General features: G+C 50.8%; 1 protein-coding gene across 2 annotated transcripts; it reads left to right on the top strand.

Annotated features, from left to right (window-relative positions):
* Positions 1-27: 27 nt before the first annotated feature.
* On the top strand, positions 28-19219 carry HOXD4 (homeobox D4). Of its 2 annotated transcripts, none has more exons than XM_036319055.1 (5): positions 28-137; positions 10583-10608; positions 12824-12933; positions 13569-15039; positions 15584-19219. In XM_036319055.1, the coding sequence occupies exons 4-5, from the start codon at positions 14613-14615 to the stop codon at positions 15910-15912; spliced, it is 756 nt and encodes a 251-aa protein (XP_036174948.1). In that variant the 5' UTR covers positions 28-137; positions 10583-10608; positions 12824-12933; positions 13569-14612; the 3' UTR covers positions 15913-19219. The 2 variants fall into 2 exon arrangements, with proteins under 2 accessions (XP_036174948.1, XP_036174949.1); XM_036319056.1 differs by lacking the exon at positions 28-137 and adding an exon at positions 4028-9420.
* Positions 19220-22800: the final 3581 nt, after the last annotated feature.

Genomic DNA, 22800 nt, shown 5'->3' with positions numbered 1-22800 from the left:
CCGGGGGCCGCCGCGCCGCCCGGGCTCCTTCGCAGGCCGGCAGGTCCATGACGCCCGGAGCGCGCGGAGCCCGGCCGCGCCTCATGGATTACAGCAGCCTCCCCGGCCGACCCCCGCCTCCAGCTCGCAGCCTCCGGGTAAGAGCCACCGCTCCCCGCGCCCGAGCACAGCCCCGAGAGGGAAGTTTGAGGCGCCCGTCGCCTGGGGGGGCAGCTTGGTGAGCCGGGTCCGACCCCCTACACCGGCCCAGGACCTGGGGATGGCGGTCTGCGCCCCCTGCTCCCCAGTCACTGGTCTCTGAGCCGGCCGGTGGGGTCCTGCTGAGCTCAGAAGTGGAGGGGAAGCCCCATTTCCTCTGCAGGGGTGGAGAGTGGCAGAGCGGGTCCCACCGCCTGGATCCAGAGCTCCCCCACCCCCACCCTGGGGAGGGTGTGCAGCCGGTTCCCCGAGGTCTCAGCGCTGCGGGGCCCTGGAGCACACGCTGCAGGAGAGTGTTCTGCGGTTTGTCTGGGGTCAGAGGTACCTGGGAGGCAAACAGGTGTTTTTTGAGGTTTGGGGCTTGGGGTGGGGCGCGGGTTGCATTCTGTGTATCTAAGATGTGCTTGGTTTGCTGTTCATCTAGGTTTTTGGTAGGTGATGCTGACGAATTTCTGGGGTTTATGGTTTATTGGGCCTTGTGTATGAGATGGAATTTTAAATATTTTAAACCGTTTGTAGTTCTTAGTGAACGCTTGTAACAACTGAAGAAAGGTTCTTCCCACAGCTAATGCTTTGAAAGGTGAATTTGGATTATTTTATGTCACAAAATGGATGCATCTGGGGGGAGGTTGTAGTATCAGGAAATCTGGTGCAGGGCTTGGGTAGAAAACCAATCAGACATTTCAGAAATGCGAAGCATGTGTATGTTCAAACATCGCGTGTGTTTCTTATTTGCCAGGGTAGAAAAGGGTACATATTTTACTCTCTAGATGTACTGTCGTGTTGTGATGTTTTGGGGTGGGGGTGGGGGTTTCTACAAATCAATATTCTATAGCAACATTTCCCCTCTTCAAAATTATTGAACTGAAACATTATGAGTCAAAAGAAAAATCTTTGCAGAAAAAAAAGAACGTTATTTTCTCCCACCAATTTTGAATGGTACATACTTGCGAATGTAGTTCTCAAATCCTATTGCCTGTTTACCCACGGCCACCTTGTGAAATACTAAAACCTTTGGACAATCTGCCGCATTGCGCATGGCGTGGACCTGCGCATGGCGGAGTGCGATCTTCAAAGCACTCAGAGGCAAAATCTGACTTAATGTTTCCCCAAATATTCCAGTGTAACCGCGTTGGCCCTACAAGCATTTCTAAAAATAAATGCCATCTTTGTAGAAAGGTATTTTTAGTAATTAACAATGGAATCACACTAGTTTCAAAATGGAGGGCCACGGTTTGTGGCCAGTTGACGTCTGCGGAATTGTCACGGATCAATAACGATGAACACTCACAAATAAGAAACTCCGAGTGATTTTAAAATGTGGAATATCCGTATTTTGTAACTACTGTATTTCTCTACTATGGTACAATGGCTGTTGAGAGTAACCTTTCATATTGGTAAAACACATTACATATTGAAAATCAGGGCCCTGCTGGGGGACTCGTAGGCCCTCCCCTGGCAGCTCCGGAGCCTAAGGAGCCCCTACGTTGGCTTTGCAAAGGCATCGGCGGCGACAGCGGTGGGGTGGGGAGGAGCTGAGTCCCTGATGACCAAGTCCTGGTGTTCAGAGCTGCAGTCGCTTTTCTTTGGGTTCGGTGGCTGAGCGAGCCCAAGTGACTAGGAACCTGGGCGGGCTGCAGGTCCAATCATGCGGCAGAGGGTGATGTCATGGGCAGTTAGATATGGAGGACTGAAGGGCTCTTTGTAAGCCCAGGTGGCAGCATTAAGAACTTATTGGAACTACATGGCTGATTGCATCTAAGGGAATAAATAATCACAAATCACATTTAAACTCAGGCCACTTAGTCCAAGAGGAGACTAGTTAACGCTTTGGCCAGTGCCGGAAATCCCTCCATTGTCCCTGTTAACCCAATAAAATAAAAAAAATTAAAGGAAAGAAAAAGCACTTGGACTCTCAGAGCTCACAAGCTGGGGGAGTGTAACTCCCAGGGTCCTTGGCCCGAACCTCTACCTCTATCCCTTTACACATGATGGAGCCCATGGCACGTCTGGGCCTTGGCCAGGCTGCGAGCTGGGCTTGCGCTCTCCTGGAGGCCCAGGAAAAACAGCAAAGCTCGCTGTTAGGCTATTATAAATGCGGCCAGGCACCAGGGCTGAAAACCAACCGTGTTTTCCTGTCAGACTCTCTTCCAAATAAATATATTTCGCCAGAATTTTGTTTTCTGAGCTCGAGAAGCAGGGGAAATCGGAACAAAGACAGTATTTCACTCTGGGCTGGCAGGCAGCTGTTAGAGGTATTTACGGCCTTGCCGCAGTGCGGCCGGCCGCGGGGCAGGGCACTGGGGCACCGGAAGCTGGGGAGAAGCCACCAAGAACTCGGAATTCCGATTTAAGTCCAATTTAGGGCCACTTTTCCGGAATTGGTGTGAATAGATACCCTCTTTCTAGGAACTTTCTGGCCCCTTAGACTTGATCGTTGTGCACAAGGAAGGAGAAGTTGTGCTCTCTGAACGGAGGGTGCCCCCCCCCCCCCCCGCCTTGGTGAACACTCAGGAGATACCCCTGCACTAGATGTGAAATTGCTGATCCTAATGACACAACCTTGAGAGTGTTCATTGGCAACATGGCGATTGTGCTGGGTGGGCAGAACAGGACTTGCAAATCAGGAAGGACGGCTGGCACTTTTAATACAGGTTTTCCTGAAAAAGAAACGTATGTTTGCTGCCTGATGTAGGGAGTCTAAGCGCCCCAGCAGTCAGGCGCTGAAGCAGTGCGCGGTGCCGCACACCCCCGCACAGCGCCCGCACAGCCCCGAGGAGCCTGCCACGCACGCTCGACCAGCGCCTGGCGCATGTGCACTGAAATAGCCCAGCCCGGGAATCCAACCAGCAAAGCACAGATGGGGGGAGGGGGGAGTGGACTCAGAACAGGAAAATATAACCGGATCTCTCCACTCCTCCCTCCCTCAGGATTCGCTACTCGTCTTAGCTTTATTCCAGCCTTCAATCTAAATATAGCTGAACATCTTGCCCTTGACTACGTTATTTTCAAACATCTCAACTCACCACCCACCCCAATTTAAACCTGTACTTAGGAACAGTCTGCAAATAAGAGCTAGTGGCCAAACGGAAACCAAATCTTTCAAGGTGTTAACACACACACACACACACACACACACACACACACACCCCTTAAAAGAGGATTTTATGTATATGATCCTCAGAGACGTGTACAGATTTTTTTCAACCTGATGCTTCTGCTTTGGGAAAAAGCCCTTCCTTTTGGCGCCTGTTCAAACCACCAAACTTCAGGCCAATCCCTCAGCCAGACCGTTCCCCGGATCTTGTTACGCCAGCGCAACACATTCGAGGGCTCTGCGGAGGCCAGCGGCTCAGCAGAAAGCGGTCCAATAAGTAAATAAACTGAAAAACTGGAGGATGTTCGGCCTGGGCTTGCCTAATTAATGGGGATGCACGCTCCTGGGCCACGAGTGTGTTGTCAGTGCTGGAGAGGGTGCGGTAGGAGGCAGTCTCAAAGACTGGAACTCCTTTGGCTGCCGCGGGAGATGCCGCGGAACAAGCTCACAGCGCGGGGAGACCTCCGCGCACGCGAAGAAGCCGCGGCTGGAGTCTCCGGGCCGTGCAGCGGCCCTGCTCAGTCGTCTGGCGCCTTGTCCAGGAGGAGGCGCTGTAGGACAAGCGTCTCGCGGCTGCAGCCGCGCCGGAGTGGCCCGGGCGGGAGCGGGCCGGGGAAGGTGGGGGAGGGGGAGACACGTGATCCCGCGCCTCCCGGTACCGGCTGTCCACCTCGGCTCTCCAAGTGCGTTCTACCTCCGAGGCGGGTCGGGGACGCTGCACCCACTCCCAGGGAGAGGCTCCTCGGAACCGGCAAGCTGAGATTGCCTCTAGGCTCTGGAGCCTGAAGGCCGGTTCCGGGGTGGCAGGCAGGTTACCTCACTTTCTTGGCCTTCCTGGAGGGGGCGTGATTTTCACGCGCTTGGCTCTTGAGAGCAGGAAAGAAATTTGGGTCCTGTGGCAGGGCAAGCTGCGCCCAATCCATGGGGTCCCAAGGAGCTCCCTCTTGCTGGCTGGGCTCCTGTGCTTTACACTTCACCCTTCCACGACCCCAGGTACCCAGAATGGGCAGCCTTGAAAAGCACAGCGCGGTGCCGCCTCCTGCAGGCTGAGGAGCTTTGCCCTGGTTCACCTAGTCCTACCTAGAGCAAGGCCTGTGTCCTGGGGTTCCCCGGGTCTCCCTTTGAGAGCCAGGGCAAAATTTACTGACTTCTTGGCTTAAGAATTATGCAGATGCCTATCTCTACCCTTTTCTACACCACCCACAGGCCCTTCTCTCACCATTGCTCCCATCTCAGGCCTTTGGTGGGCTCCACAAGGTATTTCTTGCACGAGGGGTGGCTCCCAACTTTAAAAATGGGCTCTAATCCAACTTCATTGTCTCCTGGCGATGCAGTTTCACCCTCTTTTTCCCATTTTAGGGCAGTGTTGTTCATGAAGGCCTGCATTCAAATCTTGTTTATAATACAAGTCCCTGGGTCTCACACCAGATTTCTTATTAAATCATATTATCTGGGGCCTGCATTTTGTAAACACTCTTTCCCCAGGGCAATTAAGATGCACTTATGTCTGAGAGCCACTTGATCAAGGGCTCTCCTGCTTCTTTTATGGTTATTATGTCTCCAGGGGTCAAATTCCCTCTACCACTCAGGTATCCCCATAGTTCTTGGTGCTCACTCCCTAATTGGGTTTTCTAATGTCACTATCCCATAAGTTGAATAATTGCTCACATTAGTGAAAGGGACATTGACCCTTTGCTAACTTGGAGATTTCAAAGAAGTGAGTTGGTTCAGACTGCCATGGTTCAAATCTTTACCGCTTACCTGCTGTTGTGGCCTTAGGAAAGTGGGACGTATTTCCTCATTTGAAAAGTAGGGATAATGACAGAACCTTCAAGTGTTACAAGGACTTTTACTTACATGTCACTACTATGTGTTAAAGACTATTCCAACTACTTTATATACATTAACTCACTGGTTAAATACTTAAAACAGTGTTTTAGCACATAACAAGCATTCACTATGTGTTCCTTATCATCGCTTTCTCTTTTCTGCTAAGCAATCCAGGCCGAGACTTTTAGAGCTGAAAGAGACTTGATTCACTCACCAATCCTTGAATTCTACAGAGGAGAAGACAGGCCTAGGCTTGGTCACAGGAAGTGGTAGACCCAGGAACACATAGTTCTGGGACTCTTACTAGTGTTGCAGTCGGCCTCACAGGCCCTGCTCTCTTGGGCCTCCGTGTGTCTACAGGTTTACTTCAGGGCCACACCCAGGAAGAAAGTACCCCTAGTTCCTCGGTGGGCAGATGGCAGGTAGGGGAAGCCTCAAAACCACATAGACACATCTTCGACTCAGACAAAGGGCTTCAGGCCTTTCCAGAGAGCAGGTCCCACTCTCCAGCTCCTGAAGGCGCCCTTTTCTACCACCACCTATCAGTCACACCTTTCAGGGCAAGAACCCTCTTTTACAGCCTCAGGAAAATACTCTCTTTTCAGTCTCTTGAAATCTTGGGTAGGGTGGAAAAGCAAAAGGCCAGTGGGCAACAGCAGGGGAGGCTGGAGTGTCCCACTCCTCCTTAATCTGCTTGTGTTCCAAGATCTGGGCTCCAGGACTATAGCTGAGCCATAGCTCCCAACTTGGGCCATAGTGGTATCAAGGTAAGTCTTTGAGAGGCCTTATCCTCAAAAATCTCCTCCAGCTCTTCCAAATTTTTGAGATTCCTTCTATCTTTTAAAAACAGTTATATAAATACTTCCTCGGGTGACAACACACACACACACACACACACACACACACACACACACACACACACACACACACGGCATTCAGGTTCCTAGCCCTGGCTTCCATGACTTCTGCCTATAGACTTTTCCTGTGAGGGCCTCCCCAACCGTTGGCTACGATGCTTCTCTTGGTTTAACCAGGAGTCCACCTGCGTCATATTTTTTCCCAAAACACACATAATCTCTTCTGCTATCAACCGTGTCAGGTGGAGTTTCGTCCATGGCATAGGGCAGCACTTTAGCCCTCCAGCCATCCCAACTTCTGTGCCATATAACCTCCATTTTTGGTTCTCAAAGGACTTAGATGGCCAACCCAGGCCCTGCCCTTCTTGGTCCCTTTTTCAGCCTCTGACCCCACTGTCAGATATCCTGCCCCAGGGCCCATTCTTTTGGCTTTCATCTCTCACTATTGAAGTTTTCTTCTGCAGTTACCTTTCTTCCCAGAGAACACCAAGGCAAAGCTCCAATGCATGAATTCCATTGTAGGGGGTAAGAGTAGTGTGGCAAGAGTATGTTCCTCTTTCAGTGGTACAGCTCAGTGCCAAGAATATGGGATCATGTTTCCCTCCTGCGTGGGATTCCCTGATCAGCCCTTCTTTGGCTCCACCCCCAGCCCTTCTTTGGCTCCACCCCTTAAGGGCCAGGCCTTTCTCCTTCTGTCCCTGGCCCAGAGAGTTCATCCAAAGTCTCAACCATACCTATTCTGCTTGTGCAGATGCTTCGTTTAAGGGGAGAGCTTAATATGACCTCTGGGCAAGAAACCTCTTAAAAGTCAAGATCAGAATACTCTTTCCTGGGGCCACATAGGAGGGGCTCTTAGGGTGGGCAGAAGACAGACCTCATTACATTTGGAGTATAGCTGGTGCATCCTCCTTCCTGGGAGCTGTTCTGGCTTCTAGGTTGGGAAGAGCCCTACAGGGACTCTACCTTATGGGAGTTCTCTGGGAGGAATTCAGAACTGGATCTTTCTAGCCAAATGGGGAAGGACAGTGTCTACAGCCTCACTTTACCCAGAAACAAATTCCTTACAGGTCTTTACAAAAACTTCAACTTTTCCTCCCCTACCTTCTCTTTCATTATCACTATCACCACCATTGAAAGTCCTTGGGCAAACCTCAACAAATTAGCCCAAGATAGTCTGCTGTCCCCTCCTGGTGCTCAAAGTTCTTACTAGACAGAGTTTGCTCTTCCTCCTCCCCACTCTCTCATTCATCTAGAGAAGCCCAGGACATTGGGGGTCGTGGGAGGGGAGGGCAAAGGAATATTGTAGGAAGGTGGACACTTTCTCTTTAATCATGTTTTCTGGCTCTTCTAAGATTAGAAAAGTAATCGAAGGTGTCGGCTTCACTGTCTTCCTCTCTTCCCTTCCTCTATGCATAGCTAGTTACTGTTATCTGAATATACAGAGCAGGCTGTTTAATTTTATTCATCTTCTGTATGCCACAGTGAAGATTACAAGCAAGTCCCAATTACCATCTTTCATCATCATACATTAAAAAAAAAAAAAATCTACTAAACTGCAACTAGCCAGGCATTGTTTCAAACACCACCTCCCACCCCTATAGAAAGTTCATCACAATTGCCTAGAAAGTCAGACATCCTTTGTTTAATTCTGTTTTATTAACTTAAGGAAAAATAAAAAAGCTTTCCTACGCTTCCAACTTTGATTATTTTTATAGAGTGGTTTAACAGGGACTATATTTGAAGCTGGTCACTTAGTACTAACAGAATCAGAAGCCATTTTTTAAGAGGTTGATCTTTACGCATTTTAAAAACAGATACTACCAATTGTAAAAGAAAAGATCCTCCTAAGTAGTTAATGGTGGGGGGAGGAGAAGTGGGTGCTATACAGTCTAGGCTAACAGCCCCACCCCCTGCTTTCTAGCCAGTGAAAGTCAAATCAGGAAATGGGTTTTGAAATGCATGTAGAATGGGTGGAAATTAGAATGCAAAGTGATCTTTGTAGAGAGGGATCTCTTTTATGCACTTGATGGGACTTGCTGATGAGAACTTTTGCAACTGAATTTGACTTAGAAATTATATATGTATATGTGCTCTACAAATCTACACAGAACATCCATTCTTTTCATCAGAATTGTAAAAATCACACATGTTTCCACACTGGGGGCACTCTGGAAGGCTATGGAAGGATGCTGGGGATCAGTTCTTTGTATTTACTTCTGTTGCTGGGAGCTGGGGGCCTCTTTCCCACCCTACCTCCCCCAAGCATAGAATGTCACACTCTCCAGTAGAGCAGCCCTCAGGCCCAACTCCTTTTCTTGGCTTTCTCAGCAGGAGAGCATACTCTCCCCAGCTCTCTTAGGCTCTCTCCCTCTCTGGTGGGAGTGGCAGTTCAGGAGTTGGGGGGAGATGACCCATCCAGGTTTGGGCCCCGGACTGAGCCCTGTGATTGGGGCACTGGGGGAGTGGGGACATCTGACTTCCTGGGCTTGAGTTCCTTGAGAGCCTCATTTGCTTCCTCACACCCTCTCCCCTTCACACCAGGGCTGTTTTATTGTTTTATAACCTTCTTTAGAGCTTTAGTTGCCAAAGATTCCGATGGAGCTATTCTCTACTTTCGCACTTTACCAAACCCCAAGTCTTGCTGTTTTAAGCAGTTTGGTCACTTGCAAAGGCTTTCCTTTCAGATCTAAGCAAATTATAGAAACTTCTAGGCATGTGACTACCTTAGACTTTGCTGAGCCCATCCACAACAATACAGAGCCAAGTGTTAACTCCAGCTGCCACCCACCCCCAAGCCCACCCAACTTCTCCAAAACACCCTTTTTACTATTGAAGCTTGAACAAAGTCTCAAATAATTTCTGGTATAAGCAAGTTAAAAAGTGGCCTTTGACTTTTCTCTTTATTTATTTACCACATCTAGAGCTACAAAATGATTGAAATAAAGGAGTTGAAGGTACTCACAGCGAATGCAGCCAAAGAATCATAAGACATGCCCACCAACCAGCCTTTTCCAAATAGTACTATCTCCCAACTTAAACGGACTTCTCTGAAAAGATGCTATTTGAAAAGCCTGGGGTATTGATATGAATCTGACCCCTGTGCATTCTGGATATTTGGAACTATTTAAATGTGAGGGAACAGTTGCAGTGAACCTTTATTTAGTGAATAAAAGTTTAAAGCCAAAGGTTATTTATGGTTCTGCAGAGATGGGACCTGAATGGCTATTTACGAGCACGTGATTCCAATAAACTTTGTTTTATGGCTTGAGAGTTGACAAGCCAAAATATAATTCCCACCATAAATTAGGTTAAGAGCATACAAGTGCAGATGCTTGGTTCCTGGAGCAGCGATAGGAAAGTGAGAGGCTCCAGCTAGCGCCGGGCTCAGAAGGAGGCCGTTCTACTCTCAGCTCCCCTGCCCACTAGGAGAGAGAACCAGTAAGTTATTTACTACTTTTTCCAGAACAGTTCCATGGGTGGGGGATTTCTCTGCCTCTCTTTTCCACCTGGGGTGGGAAGAAGTCCCATTAAAGTAATTTCTGATTTTAGCCTAAACCTAAAATAACAAATAGAAGGGTAATCCCTGTTTTCTCCCCTCCCTCTGGACACAGAAAGTTGGGAATTGAGAGTTCCCACTTCACAAGAGGGTCTCACTGTCTCTCTCTTCTCTATGTAGAGCATCTGTTTTAGAAGTGGAATAAGACAGTGGTAGTGTAGGTGGAAAGGATGGGCATGGAGATGGCTTTGATGCTCAGGTTTCTCAGAGGAGATTGCCAGCCTAGAATAGGACTTGAGGAGACTGAAAACTTAAAAAGCTGGACACCAGGCTCTGTGAGGACCACTGCTTTGTAAGGTTGCTTTGTGGGTTCTCCAGCAGCAATGCTGACAAAATGATGCCACATCCATAGAGCTGGCTAGCAATCTAAAACATTGCCATTTACTTTGAAACCCATTGATTTTCCTCCTCCTGGCTTATCATTTGGGTCTTCATCTCCCTTGGAAATTGTTCTTTGTTTTGAATTGGAGCATAAGTGGGAAGGCAAGTCCCAGTATTGCCTGGTCCTTCTTTGGGAAGGAGAAGACAGGTTTGGGGGATACTAGTTTGGGGGGGTACTAGTTTGGGAGTTTGAGAACCAGTCTGAAACTGGAAAAGGGAGCTGAATTGCTCTCAGCACCAGACAGACTGGAAGCGGGGGACAGATGCAGCGACTGCCCCCTCCCCAGTGGACCTGCGCCCACCCAGCCTATTCTGCATAAGGAAACACACAAAGGCCCATTTTCTCCTCGCTTCCCGTGTTCCCACTGGGGAAACCCTGTTACAAGCAGCCCGAGTCAGGCCAAACAACCAGTCAGGTTTTGCCCAAGGGTGCATGGAAGGGGGAGGTGATGTGGGCCATACTCTCCTACTCCGTGGATCTGCCCTTGGGGACTGCGGTCTGCGCTCCGCGGAGAACTTGGCGCAGTTCCTGGGGGCGGGCAGCCGAAGCGGGGAGGTCTGGGTATTGGTGGGGTGTCTGGGCCTTGTCATTTTCCTGTGTGTCATCGATGTCTGCCTTATTGTCCTGTGGAATTTAAGTGACCCCCGTTTTCACTGCAACAGGTTCGGGACCAGGAGAGACCGCCGCTGTGAGTACCTTCCCGTTTTTTCCGAATCGCAGTGGCGGTGTTGCTGGCTGGGGAGGTGGCGGGTCAGGGCCGCGCCCGGGGAGTGGGCGGGTGGAAGGACGGCCCTGCCCCTGGCCTGCCGAGGGGAGGGGAGCTCGCTTTGGAGGTGGAGGCCCTAAGTTGAGCTCCTGGAAAGATTTTTGGGGGGCCTAGCTCACAGTTACCTAACTAAGGGAACGTGCCACGCGGGCTTTCACCCACATCTTCTTGGGCCTCCCTGGACCTCCCGGCCTTCCCGGGGCTTCCCGGCTCGCACAGGTGCAGCTCCGGCGGGAGTACGCTTCTGCTCAGAGCTGGCAGCTAATGAGCAGCCCGCCCTATTAAGTTGCGGCTAGCATCGCCTTCTGCTAGAACCAACCTGCCAAATACCCAGGCAACGCGATCTGCCTCAGCAGCCCAGCCCAACTTAACCTGGTCCCGCCGGGACCAACCTCCTCTCGTTTTTTATAAAAAGAAGAAAGAAAAAGAGATGAAACAAACAAAAACCCACCCTTCGGCTGTGTTGAGTGGGCAAGCTTCCGGGAAGGGCTGCGGATTCAGAGCTTTAGATGGAAGTCCCTCCTCAGCCCTCCCTCGGCCCTAGTCTCAGCAGTTTGGGGTCTGGTTTGGGGACCTGGGCTGAGTAAGGAGGGAGGAATATGCCCTTCTGGTCCACCTCCGATTTTCTGTAGCTGCAATTGGAAAAATTTTGCACCAAAGCCGCTGGTGTTGCAGGAAAATGAGGGGGGGTGGCTGGGAGAGGTGAGGTGGGGGGCATAGATTTTGGGGGTCCTGGGCTCAGAAGTTGGATCTTTCTGAGTTGCATATGCCACAGAAGAAAGGTATATATCTGAGGAGGCCCCTGAAGTTTCAGGAAGACTGCCATATTAAGATCAAGGTAGTGGTTCAAGGATCAAGGTAGTGGTTCAAGAGTCAAGGGGGAAAAAAGTGGTCCCCTCCCTCACTGCAAAATGGAGATGGTTTTATTTTAATGAGAGATGGAATGTGCCAGGGCTGTAGGAACCAGGCACCCTCCCTCTCTGGTGAGTCACCCTCTCTCCAGGGTCTGAGAAGCCGGGACTTGACTCTGGGCCAGGTTTCTTTGCCCTACAGGCTGGGGAGCCTAGTCAGCTCCCTCCCTGGGGATTACGCTAACTGGAGAAGTGGAGATTTCACCCAGTACATAGTTTCCCTGTACAACCACGCTGGCTCGAGTGAAATGGCTCTGGCTCCAGGCTGGAAAGTCTGGCATCCTCAGGACCCTCTTGTCTTGCCCCCTTCTTGCCGTTGCCCTGGCTCTTGGGGTGCTTATCTCTGCTGATGCTCCTCGCTTGAAAACCCACATTTGGCACCCTCTAGCTAAACACAGCACAAAAAAACGGAGATCAAAGCATTTGTATGAGCAGTGGTGCGGGGGGGGGGGGGGGGTGAATATTTAACGCTTTTGTTCATCAATAACTCATTGGCTTTGACCTGTCTGAACAAGTCGAGCAATAAGGTGAAATGCAGGTCACAGCGTCTAACAAATATGAAAATGTGTACCCTCACTGTTTCCCCACCGGACCCAGCAGGCTCCCCCAATTTGCCTGGATAAAGCCTAGACCCAGTGTCCCCCAGATGGGGAGTGTGGGGGAGCATTTGGCAATAGGGATAGTTGGGGTGAATCTCCCTGGGACAAGGGACGTAGGCTTGGGGCAGCCTCAGAGCTCTTGTTAGAATTGGCACCAGGAAATCCCTACAAAATCGCTAAAGCACTGGAACCAACGGATTGGGGTGGGGGGAGTGTGCAAAGTGCATTGTGGAAGCAGGCAGCCAATTCTGCCAGGCTGGGGGGCAGAGGGGAGTCTCCCTGCTCCGCCCCACCAGGCCAAAACAAATTTTTGAAACATGAGTGGAAAAACAAAACAATCAAAAAACATTTTAAAGCCTCTGCCATACAGTCAGGGATCCCAAAGCCCCACTCAATCCTGAGCATCTCTCTGCCCCTGAAATTCATCCGGGCCTTGGGCGCGTCTGTTCTCTTGGTGCCCTGAATGGAGGGGTGAGCCCCAGACAGCGCTGAAGCGCTGGGGCAGGCACGCAATTCGTGAACTTTTGTACTCTTGTGTGCTGCTGTCCGCAAAGCAAAAATAATGAAACTTTGTGATATGTTTGTAAATGATTTTGAATGACCCCTCACCCTGCCCTTCACCATTAGTGCATTGGCCCCAGCCCAGGGCAGCTTGGTGCCTGCAAACAGCGCCTGCCTCGGGGTCTGCAGCAGCAGCAGCAGGACGGAGAGGCCAGCTGGGCTCAGGGCTCAGGAAGGTAAATGCGCGACTTCTTGAAGAACTAGCTTTGTCAGCCAACCTGGCTCGCCCCGGCAGTAGAAAAAAAATAGTGGATGGAGAATATCCCCCTCTTGCCTTTCTTCTGTCACTGAGGGCATTTGCTCCTTTCTGGAAAATACCACTTGATAAGGGGGGAGGGATATTGGATTTGGAGAAAGAGGAATAATAAAACCGCCATTTCTGGGATGAATATTTTTTCTTCCCTAAGAAGACTGTTCTGGCTCCCTGGCTGCTTGGTAACCCCACCCTAGTAAAAGGGTGGGGTACTAGCTCATTGCTGCAAATTGCCACCAAGCCCTTCAGGCTACCTGAACCATCTTTGGAAATGCCAGGGGCGGTGTCGGGCTGGTGGTGGCTCCGAGGAAGAGGCCAAGGCTAGCAGCGGTCTGGGTGCCCAATTTGGGTGGAACTTGAACGTAGTAACGTTGTCTATATATACCCTGTAGAACCGAATTTGTGTGGTATCCACATAGTCACAGATTCGATTCTAGGGGAATATATGGTCGATGCAAAAACTTCACTTTTCTTCAAAATAGCCTGAGTCAGAAGGAGAGGCCAGAAACAGCGGGGCGGGTCAACCACCTCTTTCTCTTTTATTACGTTGGACTCCAGGATGATCAGCGGATCGACTGAGCCTGGTGACACAAAGCACCCTTTTCTTCAAGAAGCACCTCACCTTTATACAGAGGCTCCTGTGTAAACACCTAATTGGTTGCAGGAATGTGGAGCCAAAGGGCTAGGTTTTGGAGGACTGGGGAGTGCGGTGGGAGGCCAGGTAGCCCCAGCTCGGCCCTCAAGGAGCATGAGGTTGGAGGGTGCCTCATGAGCGGCTCACTGGCCTTTGAGTGCCCTGTAAGAAGGAGGCGAGCTGGAAAGAAGGAGTGCAGAGTCCTTGTGGGGTCCATTTGGGTGGGGTGGGGTACCCTCGCCATCTTCCTGGCACACCTCTCAGCTTCCCGGGCTGAGGCAGGGGGAACCTCTTGCCATACCTGCAAGGCCTGGCTTTGGCTAGAATTACCCCAGCTCGGGCACTCACAGAAAGCTGGGCGGTTACTCATTGCCTAAATGGATTCAGGCCAGCCAGATTGTAGTAACTTTTGGGTGACCCTGAGGAAGACAAAGCCGGGACTGAGCCTTTGTATGGCAGTCCCCGTTCCCGCGGCCGGGCTGGCGGGAGCTCTTCCTGCTGGGGTATTCTGCCCAACTCTGAGCTGCCTCACCCACCTGCCTTTTGGTGCCTACACTCCAACGGATATTCGGATTCAGTCCACTTTGAGCTGTGCCCACTTTGGGGGGCTGTTTTCTGGCGGGTTGGTGAGTGGAGAGGGCACTGGAGATTAGCAAAGTCAGTGGCAGACAAAAGCTGGAATTACTTTCAGGGGGATGAGGGTGCTGAGGGTTAGAAGTATATTAACATCTCGTGAGGGCCCTCGAATGTGCCACAGCGAGTCACTTGATTACACGTATGTTATTTAGTTAAATTTGTGAAAATTATGAGATGCTCACCAACCCGGTGATAAACTCGCTCCCTCGCTATTGGCTGGCCTGGTCACATGGCCGCCAACTTTATTCAGTTGACAGCAAGTAGGAGGGCCCTATGGAAGGAGAAAAAAAGACAACACGAGAAAAATTAGTATTTTCTACCTTCTGAAATTAATGGCCATGAGTTCGTATATGGTGAACTCCAAGTATGTGGACCCCAAGTTCCCTCCCTGCGAGGAATATTTGCAGGGCGGCTACCTAGGCGAGCAGGGAGCCGACTACTACGGCGGCGGCGCACAGGGTGCTGACTTCCAGCCCCCAGGGCTCTATCCGCGGCCCGACTTCGGTGAGCAGACCTTCGGAGGCGGCGGCCCGGGCCCGGGCTCGGCGCTGCCCACGAGGGGTCACGCGCAAGACCCAGCAGGCCACTACGGCGCCCCCGGAGAGCCGTGCCCGGCGCCCCCTGCGCCCCCGCCCGCGCCCCTGCCAGGCGCCCGGGCCTGCAGCCAGCCGGGCGGCCCCAAGCAGCCGCCCCCAGGGACGGCACTCAAGCAGCCGGCTGTGGTCTACCCCTGGATGAAGAAGGTGCACGTGAACTCCGGTAAGGCGCGGGCCCAGCGACCTCTCAGCCCTCACCCAGCCCAGCGGCCTGCGCCCCGGGGCGGGGGGGGGGGTGCGTATGGGTGTGGGCGCGTGGGGCTTCAGTGGGCACCTCAGTTACTCTCTCCATAAATTTTTATAGCTGAGGGAGCAGGCCGGGACCATGTGGCTGGCTGCATGTCTGTGGGCAAAAAGGGGGGTGGACATGGAGGGGGGAGGAGGATTCCATTTTCAGAACGAACAGAGGCTCCACGGTGGAGAGAAATGGGGGCTTTCCAAAATGCTTGGAAATTCCGGAGCTTTCGGTGGGCCAGGGAGATGGGAGCACACTTGGGGATCCCCGCCTGCCAGCGTGGGGGAGTGGGTTGGTGTGATGAGGTGGTAGGAGCAAGCGTGTGTGCTGGGGGAGAGGGCGGGAGGGAGGGAGAGCGGCTGGGAGCGCTGGGAGGGCCTGGGGCGCGCCAGGAAGTGAGCGCGTTGGCCAGGGGCCTAACTAGTGGCCGGCTAGGCGCTGACCTGACCGTGCGGTCTGTTTTGTCTCTCAGTGAACCCCAACTACACCGGCGGGGAGCCCAAGCGGTCCCGGACAGCCTACACCCGGCAGCAAGTCCTAGAACTGGAAAAGGAATTTCATTTTAACAGGTATCTGACGCGGCGCCGTCGGATTGAAATTGCTCACACCTTGTGTCTGTCTGAGCGCCAGATCAAGATCTGGTTCCAGAACCGGAGGATGAAGTGGAAAAAAGACCACAAGCTGCCCAACACCAAAGGCAGGTCCTCGTCCTCCTCGTCCTCCTGCTCCTCCTCGGCCGCCCCCGGCCAGCATTTGCAGCCGTTGGCCAAGGACCACCACACGGACCTGACGACCTTATAGAAGTGGGGACCCTGGGCCCATCCCTCCCTGCGCTCCCGGCTGAGCCGAAGCCGCAGGGGCAGGCCCGGCCTGCTGTCACCTCGCTGGGCTCTAAGGTACTGTAGGGTGGACCTGGGACGTGCAGGCCGTCCTTGGACTAGGTTAGCATCCTGCCTGAGGGCAGCCCCCTACCTGGAGCGGGTATGGGGGTGGGAGGGGGATGGGACTCTCTCTCTAAGTATATGATCATATGGCAGGAGCTACTGAGAACATAAAACCTTGGCGAGTCATTAAACTCATGAAAATCTCCGCTGTTGGATTTTGAATTTACAAGTGAAGGTTGAATGCTTTACCCTAGTGTGAATTTGAACATCCTTCCCCACCCCACGCCTCCAGGGATGCTGTGGTTTAATAATGTGGGGGAGTCAGGCAGCAGGTTAGCCACCCCTGTGCTAGGTGCTTTCAATGGAAGCAGGAGAGCTGTGCCAGGATTTCTGAACTTTCTGGGTTGTCTGTATAACTTCCAGTGTGAAATTATATATATTGTTCCCACTGGCCCATGCCCAAAGAAATGAGTCTAAGAAGGAAGTGGAAACGGGTCGTTTTATGTTTAGATTATATTTGCTTAAATATTTATTTGGTGGGGAATGGGGTACAGAAATAACTGACATCTTAATGCCAAAAACCTTAAGATGGTGAAAGGGTCCAAATTTCAGGAAACAGAATCAGAGATGTGTGGACTTATTCAGGCTGTAACTGGCATTTTGAACCCCACCCCCTCCCCATTCCCTGGAAATGTGTGTAGGGCCCTTAACCCTTCTAGAGGGAAGCAAAGAGTCCAATCTGAGTTGCATTCTTGAAAATGTATTTCCACATGTGCTTTTTTCAGCACTGTGCTACAACCAGTATTAAAGGTTGTTAAAGGAAAGGAAAAAAAGAAAGAAACAAATGGTCCAACATTTTCCTTCTGGGGAAAGAAAACAAAACCTCTGTTCTGGGTCATTTGATAATGACCAAATTTTCTGTTCCAACTGGATTCCAAATGCCCAAATAGCCCATCTAGCAATATTTTATAAGAACTGGTGTATGGCCTATTTGGGAGAAGGGGGTGTGCAGTGGGAAGAAAGTGGGAAGTAGAGGAAGTCTTACTTTAAAAAGGAAAAAAAACAAAACCTAATTGAATCTAGAAGTCCACGAAAGTTGGTCTTAGGGTTTTTCCCTGAAGGTTTTATTTTTTAAAACAAACCTTAAGGAAGTTTTTCTCAATCCATTAGTTAGAAGCAGAAATTTTAAAAGTACAAAAGTTTTCAGGCCCTCTTTCTTGCCTTGAGAATAGTGGTTTAAAACAATCGCTCTCAAACAACAGAAGAGATATTTTTTAATCATTTTTCTTATGCCTTGCCTGGGAAGGCTCCAAAGCTCATTTTTCTAAAATGCTGACCTGTAGGGTTAAGGGGAAAGAGTCAAAGGTAATGACCAGGGTTTATATACTCAAAGGAAACGGGACTTCGAAAGTTTAAACCCCAAAGCCTGGGGCTCCAAAAAGAAACCCCAGGTTGTAGCTATCAAAAAGTGACAAAAGCAGGGAGGGATAAAGGGTGAGCTTAAAAGAGAGACTCAGAATTGGGGTTATTTTTTTTTTTCAGTGCTCCTGAACACTTTAGTAGGTTTCAGTGGTAATTAAAAATACATTGAGGTGTAGGGGAAAGAAAAGATTTTCTCTGCAGCCATGTTCTTTGGTTCAGTGTCTCCTGAGAGTTGAGGGCAGGTATTCACTGGAGTCCCTAGGCTGAAATTCCACTTCTCTAAAGTATCTTCCAAGCCTTGGTCTTTTGTATTAGACCCTGGGGACAGCTCTTTGTTCCTCTTTGGGGTGAGCCTGGCTCTCAGACTTGCACATGGCAATACTTGAATATCGGCACGTCGGGATATTAAAGATGGATATTCCTGCATTATTCACATCATTGTTTCTATGACAAAAAGCACAGAGTTCATACATAGTCAAGATGTCTTTTTTCTGACACCCTCACGTTGAGAAGCTGAAAAGGTATTTTACTGAAGTTCGGGGCTAAATTACAGAATCAGGTTCATCCAGAGGACAAATTTTCTGTTCGATTAGCTGTATTTCAGCCGGGAGGACTGACCTCTAAACCCTTAACCTTTTGGACTCTAACTACCCTTCTCTTCTTTTTTTTCCCCCCTCTGACATGGAGAGTGGTCTTTGGATGTAACAGTTGAAAAGAGCAGTTATCCTTGGACAAGTTGGAAAGTTGCTAAGATTCTTTCTTAAAGCCCAGATCTGTGAATACATTTAACGTCTCCTTGGGAGGGGGTAAAAGTATGTTTTCACAACAACCAACTACTATACAGGGGTGGGCAAAAGTAGGTTTACAGTGTAATACAAATAAGTGATACAATAATTAATCAATAATAATACAAGAATAAATTCTATTCCTCACACTTACACCTGTAAACCTACTTTTGCCTACCCCTATATACTGTAGAGATTATTTATAGATTCCCCCTTTCCCAAAAGTTCAGGTTACTTAACCCAGCTTTAGGCCAAATGCCAAAACTACTTAAACACCTTCACCCCTGTCCCAATATAAAGCCAAGAGGAAAGTTTTGATGAAGAAAATCCAAGCTCATTCTCAAACATAGCCCCGTTACTTAGGAAAGTAACTTAATCAGAGAAACAACTTCTTTGTTTATAAGTCCTCAGCTCTCCTTCTCAGCTTCCAGGAATTGCCTTTTGAAATGTTAATTTAGCTTGGATGGCCCAGAGGGCAGCCCACGACCCTGAGGTCCTAACTGGACCTCAGCACCCTTTTGGGCCCACAAGAGTGGGGCAGGGAAGAAGCAGGACCCCCCCCCCCCCCAACCACCTAGGGCAGGGAAGGAAATGAGTTTCCATCTGGGAACGTGCTCTAGAGAAAGCTAGATGTAGAAAGGCTCAGTGCCCATTTGCTTTTATTTGTTTCCACTTTGTTCCCCCAAATATGAGCCAGAAGTGTTTGTGTTGGTGGTGGTGTTTTTTAAAGCTGTGTTGGGGTTGTGACTAGGGGGAATGAAGTATTTGCTGAGGACATTGCTCCTCGAACTCCCATCTCACTTTGTCCATTGCAGCCTTTTGTTGGGAGATGACATTGTCAGTCAGCCCATGGTGTTTGTTCACACAAGATGCTTTTTAAATAGAATTGACCAATGTTCTGCTGCCATTGATTAAAGTATTATTTATACTAATTGTTGCCTGTAGTTTTGATGTAATTCATTGATCTATATTTGAAATAAAAGGTATAGCGAAATCTCCCTCCTGTTTGGTGCCTCCACAGAAGCATTCTTCATTAAATCTTCTGACAGCTAACATTCAATATAACTATTTTTTTTTTTATTTTCTGAAATGTGCTTGGCATATGAAGGTTAAACTGTGTAAGACTTAGCAATTCTATCATTACACCCTCCCCCATACATACATACTGCCAATTTGGCCACCATATTTTGTGAACATTGGGAAGTCTGGGGTTGAATTCAGGCTGCTGGGTGGTGGACATCATTTTTGAAAGGAAAATAAGTTACTGGCCTAAAAGAATGCTCCAGATTGGCTTTCTTCGTGGCCCCAATCAGCCCCAGACCTCTTCAGCCTCTGTTTGTGACACGGTGGGTGAGAGATCCCCCCACCCCACTCCACCCCCAACTCTAAGAGAGGGTGTATGGTGTTGGGTTCTGGGCCGAGCTGGGACTGACCCCTCGGGCCCCCAGTCTTGGGCTCCTTCTACTTTTCTGGTGGGACTCAACCCTGGTGGGGCCTCTAGCACTTGCCCCTCCTTACCCCCAGCCCCCCCTCCGCCTTCCAGACGACAATAAACACTCCCCACTATCCAAGTGGTCTGCGCTATTTTTATCAGGAGGGCTTTTTTACGTTTTTGCCTCTCCTAGAAAAGGGGCGAAGACAGCAGTTGCAAAGTAGATGGGGGTGGGGGGACTTGCTTGAGACAGGAAATGAGCAGAATGCGTAAAATCAGACATGTGTCCTTAATATATGGAAGCGCTCGCCCCAGACGCGTGGACATGTGTATTTATAAGTGCGCAGACAGAAGTTTAAATATTCAGGCACATTCTATGATTGTCCTTTGCCTGTCTTCTGGCTAATGGCTCCTCCTGTGCCCACCAATACATCAATAGGGCTGTGTGTTGAGTCGCGGGCTGGGACGAGGAGGAAGCGAGTCCACAGCCGAGCCCGCTGGAGTACAGTACAGTCACTCGGCCCCTCGGCAGGCAGCCGGCGCCTCCCGCCGCCCGCCATGTTGGGGAGCCCTCCCTGCCCCCCACGCCGGGCTGGCGGCCCCGGCTCGCTGGCAGCTGGGGGAGGGCCTTTCATAACCCGGAGAATTTTCAAAGTGCGAGGAAGATGATAAGAATAGATTTCTACAAGTCCCGACCACGTGATTGGCGAAATAATTAATTCAGCGCGTCCCTTAAGAAACACGGAGTCGTCATTAATCTGCCACGCAAAGGGCTCTCTCCGACTTGGAAAGTGCAGGGATCCCAAGAATATCACCCGCCCAGGGGCCCCCCGCGCGGCGCCCCGGCCTCCACCCGGGCCCAGTGGAGGGCGCGGGAGCGCAGCCGGCAGGTAAATATTTTGGCGACTTTTATTTCTTCAGATTTAAATCCTTAATGAATTTAGCTGTCAGGGCCGCTGACAAATAGTTCCCTTTGCTTCTTGATGTGGAACTGCGTGCTGGCGAGTTGTTAGTGGCTTGGATGGTGACCTTTGGTTCAGCAAAGGTTTGCACTTATGAAAAATGACCGAGAGAGAGAGAGAGAGAGAGAGAGAGAGAGAGAGAGAGAGAGAGAGAGAGAGAGAGAGAGAAGGAACTCGGGGCGAGGGTGCTGGGGCTGCAGGGAGACAACAGGGGCTGTAAAGCCCGCCGGGCTGGGGGATGCGCCGGGCGTGCGCGGCCGAAGTTGCCGGGTCGCCTGTGTCTACCGGGAACAATAGTCGCTGTCACGGCATCTGCCGCCTATTCTTAAACCGGTGAGAAAAGGCCCCAGCCCTCTTTTCAAGCGAGGGTCGTAAATTTTTCTTCGCGTCATAATAGGAGGCTATAAAATCGAGTTGAAATTTTACCCCAGGCAGGTTTTAACCAACAGATAATGATTTCCGAGTTGATTCTCCCACTGCCTTCCCTCCCCAGTGAGGCTCTGCTGCTTCTGTCATCCCAGCAAGGAGTTTTGCCTTCTTCCCCTTTATTTTTGTATTTATAAGTTTTGGGGAAGATATAAAAGAAAGGCGGGGGGGGGGGGAAGGAGTCCTTGCCTCAGACGCGGGAGACCCTGGGTGAGTGGAAATCCGGGGAAGGGGTGCGCAGGACAGGCCAGGGCAGATGCAAAGGCTGCACCTCCTGCGTGCTCTCATTTCAGCCTTTTCCTTCCACACACCAAGGAGGTTCCCAGACCCACTCCGTTCCCATCCCACCCCCAGCTTGCAGGATATTCGGGCTGTGGGCAGCACACTTTTCTCTTCTAGCTCGAAAATCCCCAAATCCTGCCAGGATGCCCGGGAGGACAGCCTCTTTATTTACCTCCTCCCTTCCCTCTCCGTGGCTTTGAAGGTAATTTCCGTGTGGAGAGGCTGGCTGCGTTTGGTGGTTGTTTGGGGATTGGGTGTGTTTTGATTTCTTTTTTGGTGTATGTATATTTCCCCATCAGACAGAGACAAAGTTTCCTCCCTTATGAATTATACATTCAAACAATAACACATTAATTCAATTATTCAAAGATGACAAATGTTTATGTGCTTTGCAAGCGACTCCAGTGCAGATTCCGGGTGCTTTCTCTGAGTTGCTCACTTTTTTATCAATGAGAATTGGCTACCCTCCCACCCCAACCCCACCCACTCTAACCCACCTCCACAACTCCTGGTAGGCCGGGAGAGGAACTCCCCCCGCCCCCCCCCAACACACACAAAAAACCTCCCTAGTCCCGCTGGCAGCCTGGCAGCCAACAGCCTCCCAAGGCCCCGGCTTGGCGGGCACCGGCCCGGGCTATTTTATCAGTGTGACAATTGCCCGGGTTGGTGTGATAAATCATCGTAAGTAATTCCTGAAAGGGTGCGAGGCTGTTGGGGGCCGGGCGAGGACTGTAAATCTTTCCGGTTTATTGCTCTATGAACATATGCTCCGATTGAAGAAGGCTTAGATCCTTTCCTGGAGACAAATTCCCCGCAAAGGGGCCCCCTTCTTTGGCTGGAGATTAACACTTGCTTCAGCCGGCTGCGCGCCCCGGTGGAAGGCTAGGGGGCGGGGTCCTCTGGGCGGGGGTGGAATGGGGCACCCACGGTCTGGCTCCAAAAGGGGTCCGGAGTGGGCCTCCAGCCAGGCCCCGCCAGGTGAACAAAAGGAGGGGCCCGCTGGCATGCCTGGGGGCTGGAGCCTCGACCTGCCCTGTGGAACTTTCCCAGGCCTCTGGAATGGGGGTGTGGAGGACCTTACCCCCTTTATTCCTGGCTCTTCGGAGACCTTGCAAACGGCGGCGGCGCCGGTGTCCATTGCCGCCGAGAAGCAGAGTTGGCCGGAAAGCGAGACTTCAAGAAATGGCTGGAGACGCCGTATGGGGTGGGATTCCGTGGTGTGGGCCAGGCTGGGGACGGCGAGGGGGCTCGCGAGGAGGCAGGAGCTAGAAGCCAGCCGCAGGCTCCTGGCCAGCGGGGAGCTTAACTCGTCTGACCACAGGCAGAATTGTTACCATACATTTAACCCGACTACCAGAAGAGAGCCGAGAACCTGTCCTGATTTCATATTCCTAAAACCTAAGTGCCCTCCTCTCCCATCTGGCCCGCGCCTTCTCGGAGGCGCCGCAGGAAGCGGGAAGACACGGCCTGACAGTCGCCATTCCTGCGGAATCCGC

The sequence above is a fragment of the Myotis myotis genome, unplaced genomic scaffold (genome assembly GCF_014108235.1).
Source record: "Myotis myotis isolate mMyoMyo1 unplaced genomic scaffold, mMyoMyo1.p scaffold_m19_p_8, whole genome shotgun sequence".
NCBI classification, from domain to species: domain Eukaryota; kingdom Metazoa; phylum Chordata; class Mammalia; order Chiroptera; family Vespertilionidae; genus Myotis; species Myotis myotis.
Note: the sequence above shows the minus strand (reverse complement) of the source record. Positions and strands in the feature narration are given on the sequence as shown.

What these genes read in the sequence shown, in the direction of transcription:
- HOXD4 (XM_036319055.1), top strand. Translation starts at nt 14,613, where the DNA reads ATGGCCATGAGTTCGTATATGGTGAACTCCAAGTATGTGGACCCCAAG. An exon ending in GAAGGTGCACGTGAACTCCG is followed by an intron (nt 15,040 to 15,583) that starts GTAAGGCGCGGG and finishes TTTGTCTCTCAG; the next exon opens with TGAACCCCAACTACACCGGC.